The following is a 5,727-nucleotide window of genomic DNA, read 5'->3' as shown; positions in this document are numbered from 1 at the left end:
TTTACGGACTTTTAAATTAATACTTTCCTCCTGGGGGACAAGCCCATGTCCATCCCAACAGCTGAGTCCTTAGCCATCTTCAAGAATCGGCTAAAAACACATCTCTTCCATCTTTATTTGAGCCTCTAACTCTAGCACTCTCTATTCTAATTCAATTCTTTATAAAAAAAAAAAATAATAATAATATATATATATATATACATAAATATTTTTTTTATATTTTAATAATAACAATTTTAATGATAACAATTTAGAATTTTATTATGATTTATTTATTTTCCCAATTTTGGGCTTTAATGAAACGAATGGAGAAAAAAAAAGTAAGGCAAGCAAAAATGCAAGAGCGTTTTACTGGATGCATGCTAAATTCACTATTTTCTTTTGGTTTACACCATTCTGAGGTTTAAGATGCTTAATCTGCAAGAGCTCAATATGCGAATAAATTAATTAATAAATATATTAAATGAATATAAATTCATTTTAAAAACTCATAATCTTAAATAAATATGTAAAACAATTCTTACATGAATGTTGCATTCACTTAATGGGGCAATTAATGCATGAATGGATTTATTAATTATTTACACAGAAATTTGTTCTGCTTGTGTCTCATGAATAGGCCAATGCTGCTCTAAATTAATAGGCCTCAAAAAGAGTCATCATTAGCAGGCATCAAAATATATAAAACATATATAAAAGTGTCTGAAGCCATGTAAATGCACAACAAATAATATTTATATAATATGTATATTTTAAAAATATATATATTTTTTATATTTAATATAGATAGAAGATATAAAGTGGATGGATATCCACATCTTTTGCCTCTTTGCAACAGCAGCGATTCAGTGTTGTAGACATGGTGCTGTAGTTTAGAAATAATTCAACAGATTTCTAGAGTTTCATTAGTTGTGAAGATACAGCCCTGCGAGCATGAGCGGTTACCCTCACCTGATTGTTTTGGATTTGGATGGTTCCCTGTGGTAACCCCTGGGTCAACACCTGCCCCTGTGAGGTAACCATTGCCACCGGCTGATACAGCGTCCCACCTGAGGGAATCAGTCACAGACACAGGAGCGCCATTATCACACACTTTACCTGCCTGTTGAAAACATACCTTAATTACCCTGCAGCACAAAAACAAACCATTTCACCTCCCTTTCACTGCACCAAAATAAAACAAAAGGATATTCGGAGTGGCTCAAGAGGAGAACAAGGAGTTCTTGTTTTGACGCTAATTAGCTTGATTTTACAGTAATTAGACGTTCTTTATTTACAATGTGAAAGTATTGTTCTGTGTAAAGAGAGAAAATTAGTAAAGAAAGAGCTATATAAATGTAGATAATGTACATGGAAGTCTGCATTTGCTTCCATTAGATGTCACGAATTTGGAAAGAAAAGCTTCTCTGAAAGCTGAGATCTCTGAATTGATAGCAAGCGAAAGGGACTGATGATTGGCCTCCTCACCTGAGACCACCTGAGAGTTGATAGTGGTCATGGTTTAAAAAAAAACTTGCTACGTGTACTGCATTAAGCTAACTGAGACTTGTTATAGCACTTGCATATCAATGCTCTTTTGTTGATTTTGATTGCTTCCATTGTCGTCATTTGTAAGTCGCTTTGGATAAAAGCATCTGCTAAATGTCTAAATGTAAATGTAAATGTAAACTACACGGCAAGCATTAATGTGGAATACCAATCAGCTTGAACTTTGACTTCATCAATAAAAAAGCGAGTAATAAAAGAGGAGCAAAAGAGCATATATGCGCATATATAAATTGTTTCTAAAAAAAAAAGCTAGTAATGACAGCGGAACAAAAGCAATTCATAATATTTGTATATATAAATTCATATATATATAATTTTAAATAACTTGTTTCTTTTATTTAATAATAAAGAAAATATAATAATAAAAGTACAATGAATTAATTTAATTAATGTAATAGAAATTATGTATATTTTTTCTAAAAAAAATAGATTTTCTAAAAGGATATTCGGAGTGGCTCAAGAGGAGAACAAGGAGTTCTTGTTTTGACGCTAATTAGCTTGATTTTACAGTAATTAGACGTTCTTTATTTACAATGTGAAAGTATTGTTCTGTGTAAAGAGAGAAAATTAGTAAAGAAAGAGCTATATAAATGTAGATAATGTACATGGAAGTCTGCATTTGCTTCCATTAGATGTCACGAATTTGGAAAGAAAAGCTTCTCTGAAAGCTGAGATCTCTGAATTGATAGCAAGCGAAAGGGACTGATGATTGGCCTCCTCACCTGAGACCACCTGAGAGTTGATAGTGGTCATGGCAACGTTGTTCTGTTGCAGCGAACCGGCAGGGACCACGATCCCAGAGGGGTTTACTGTGCTGGAGACAGAGGTGAGGGATGGGGATGAGTTCTGAAGCAGGTCCTGAAGAGGAGGACGAAACGCTGGTTAGTGTTCACATTTCAATTTCTTGGGAAAAAAAATTTGGTCTAAATTAGGGCTGCCAATTTAACATGTTTGTTTAGTATTATTAAAAAAAATAATTATTTGCTAAAAAACTATTTACCCCTGGGTCAACACCTGCCCCTGTGAGGTAACCATTGCCACCGGCTGATACAGCGTCCCACCTGAGGGAATCAGTCACAGACACAGGAGCGCCATTATCACACACTTTACCTGCCTGTTGAAAACATACCTTAATTACCCTGCAGCACAAAAACAAACCATTTCACCTCCCTTTCACTGCACCAAAATAAAACAAAAGGATATTCGGAGTGGCTCAAGAGGAGAACAAGGAGTTCTTGTTTTGACGCTAATTAGCTTGATTTTACAGTAATTAGACGTTCTTTATTTACAATGTGAAAGTATTGTTCTGTGTAAAGAGAGAAAATTAGTAAAGAAAGAGCTATATAAATGTAGATAATGTACATGGAAGTCTGCATTTGCTTCCATTAGATGTCACGAATTTGGAAAGAAAAGCTTCTCTGAAAGCTGAGATCTCTGAATTGATAGCAAGCGAAAGGGACTGATGATTGGCCTCCTCACCTGAGACCACCTGAGAGTTGATAGTGGTCATGGCAACGTTGTTCTGTTGCAGCGAACCGGCAGGGACCACGATCCCAGAGGGGTTTACTGTGCTGGAGACAGAGGTGAGGGATGGGGATGAGTTCTGAAGCAGGTCCTGAAGAGGAGGACGAAACGCTGGTTAGTGTTCACATTTCAATTTCTTGGGAAAAAAAATTTGGTCTAAATTAGGGCTGCCAATTTAACATGTTTGTTTAGTATTATTAAAAAAAATAATTATTTGCTAAAAAACTATTTAAAAAAAAATAAAAATTGACAATTAATTATGACTGTGGTAGACATTATGGCTGTCAATTTAACATGTTATTTCAGTGTGATTAAAAAACAATTAATAGTTTAAAAAACTATTTAAATATATATAAGAATAAATAACTTAATAAAAATGAGCACAGTTAATTATGCATGTTGTAAAAATTAGGGTTGGTGAATTAACGTTCGTTTAGTATGATTAAAAATAATAAATTGTAAAAAAAATAAAAAAATAAAAAAATAAAAAAATAAATAAAGTCAAGAAATAAAACATAAATTAACCCTATACATGATATATATATATATATATATATACATATTTAATATTTACAGATCAATAAATAAATAATAAGAGATCAATAAATAAAACAATAAACAACAAATAATGAATAAACTAAATATAATAGTTTAAATAATCTTTTTTTTTTCTTTGCGGCAAATTCACTACCATTAACAATTTTGTGGTTGGTAAGATTTTGTAGTTTCAGAAGGAAATCTCTCAATTATTCTAATTTTATGCTTAAGAAACATTTCTTATTACTATTAATAATGAAAACATTTGTGCTGCTTTATATTTTTGCAATACATTCTTTCAGGATTCTATGATGGATAGAATGTTCAAAAGAACAACATTTATTTGAAAGAAATCTTTTGTAACATTATGAATATCTTTACTATTACTGTCTTTTGATCAATTTAAAGTGTCCTTACTGAATAAAATAAAAAATAAAAAAATCTTATTGACCTCAAACTTTTGAACAGTAAAGTATATGTGATTAATTCTGATTAATCTGATCATTTAATGGGCATTTTAATTCGATTATAATCGATTGACTGTTCTACATGAAATGTCCAAAAGTGTGTACTTTAAGTCTTCTCACGCAGAGGTCAGCAAAGTTCAGCAGGAACACAGCGAGGGCAAGCCAGATGTGACCTTTTGCATCCCCGGGAGAGGAGCTTGTGTTCGTGCAAGTGTAAATGTTACTGGTGTGAGAGTTTGTGCATTCATATGACACTGTGTTTATGTGTTAGAAACAACCTTTAGCCTTTAGACTGAAGGTCTAGGGAGATTGTATTTGTGAGTGACCTGCTGCAGGCCGAGGTTGGTCTGTGATGGTGAATACGGGCCGCCCAGGTCGTTCCGTAGCAGATTGTCACTGTGCATCTTGGTCTTGAGGCAGGTGATGTAACGGTTGCAGAAGTCTTTACAGAGCTCGTTCACCTTCTCCAGCTCCAGCAGGTGAATCCGCAACACCTGGATCGCCTTCACCATCTACATCAACACAAAAGGTAGATACAGGAATCAGTTTATGAAAAATTCTTGCATTAGAGTGGTCTAAACCAGTGTTTTTTTTAGTATTATTCATATTATTATAGTATTTATGCCTATTTTGAATCAGCTTTTATTTTTATATTTTCTTTCGTTTTTATGTTAAATATTATAATTTTTATGTGCTTTTGTCTTTTTAATCCGTATATACAGTTTTAGTTTTATCAATTTAAGTACTTCAACTTTTTTTCAGGTAGTTGCCAAGGCGAGGCAAAGTTTTACATCTAATATTTATATATTTTATTTTATTTCAGCTTTATTTAAATTACCAGAAATTATATTTAGCCGTTTTAGTGCTAATTAACAATAACAAGACTGGCCTAAACAATAATTTTGCAAGATGCCAATAATAAAAATGAAATTAAAAATACAACATTAAAACTGACAAAAAGAGCAAAGTGAGAAAATACAGTCAATAAAATACCCATTGGTATTATAAATAAATAAATAAAGTGCCTTGCGAAAGTATTCATACCCCATAATTTTTTTTTCTTCACATTTTGTTATGTTGCTGCCTTATGTTAAACTGCTTTAAATTACTTTATTTTCTCCACATCAATCTGCACTCCATACTCCATGCTGACAAAGCAAAAACAGAATTGTCACAACTTCGTAAATTTATTAAAACTAAAAAAACTAAAAAAAGTATATTGCATAAGTATATTTATATAACTAAATATTTAGCTGAATCACCTTTACAGTCTCAAGTCTTTTTTTTTGTTTGATGCGAAAAGCTTTGCTCATCAGCATTTGGCAATTATCGAGTCCCTCAGTCCCTGCTGCTGAAAAACAGCCCCACAGCATGAGGCTGCTACCAGCACACTTTACTTTTGGGATGGTACTCTGCAGGTGATGAGTAGTGCCTGGTTTCCTTCAAACATTATGCTTAGAATTGAGGTTCATCATACCAGAGAATATTATTTCTCACAGTCTGAAGGTCCTTGAGGTGTTTTTTTGTAAATTCCAAGTGTGTTTTCATGTGTCTTAACTGAAGAGAGGATTGAGTCTTGCCACACGGCCATAAAGCCCAGATCGGTGGAGTGTTGCAGTGATGTTTGTCCTTCTGTAGATTTCTCCCATCT

At 33.2% G+C, this 5,727-nt stretch overlaps 1 protein-coding gene across 1 annotated transcript in view; it reads right to left on the bottom strand.

Annotated features, from left to right (window-relative positions):
- pknox2 (pbx/knotted 1 homeobox 2) overlaps positions 1-5,727 on the bottom strand; it is a 75,784-nt gene that overhangs the window by 3,789 nt on the left and 66,268 nt on the right. The window contains exons 6-8 of the mRNA XM_016561370.1: positions 4,403-4,588; positions 3,028-3,163; positions 952-1,049 (exon numbers count right to left, since the gene is read on the bottom strand). Of these exons, the coding sequence (XP_016416856.1) occupies positions 952-1,049; positions 3,028-3,163; positions 4,403-4,588 (420 nt within the window). The remainder of the gene's footprint in view (positions 1-951; positions 1,050-3,027; positions 3,164-4,402; positions 4,589-5,727) is intronic.

Source organism: Sinocyclocheilus rhinocerous, unplaced genomic scaffold (assembly GCF_001515625.1).
Source record: "Sinocyclocheilus rhinocerous isolate Xijiao unplaced genomic scaffold, SAMN03320098_v1.1 scaffold708, whole genome shotgun sequence".
Lineage (NCBI taxonomy): Eukaryota > Metazoa > Chordata > Actinopteri > Cypriniformes > Cyprinidae > Sinocyclocheilus > Sinocyclocheilus rhinocerous.
This window is presented reverse-complemented; position numbering and strand designations above follow the sequence as displayed.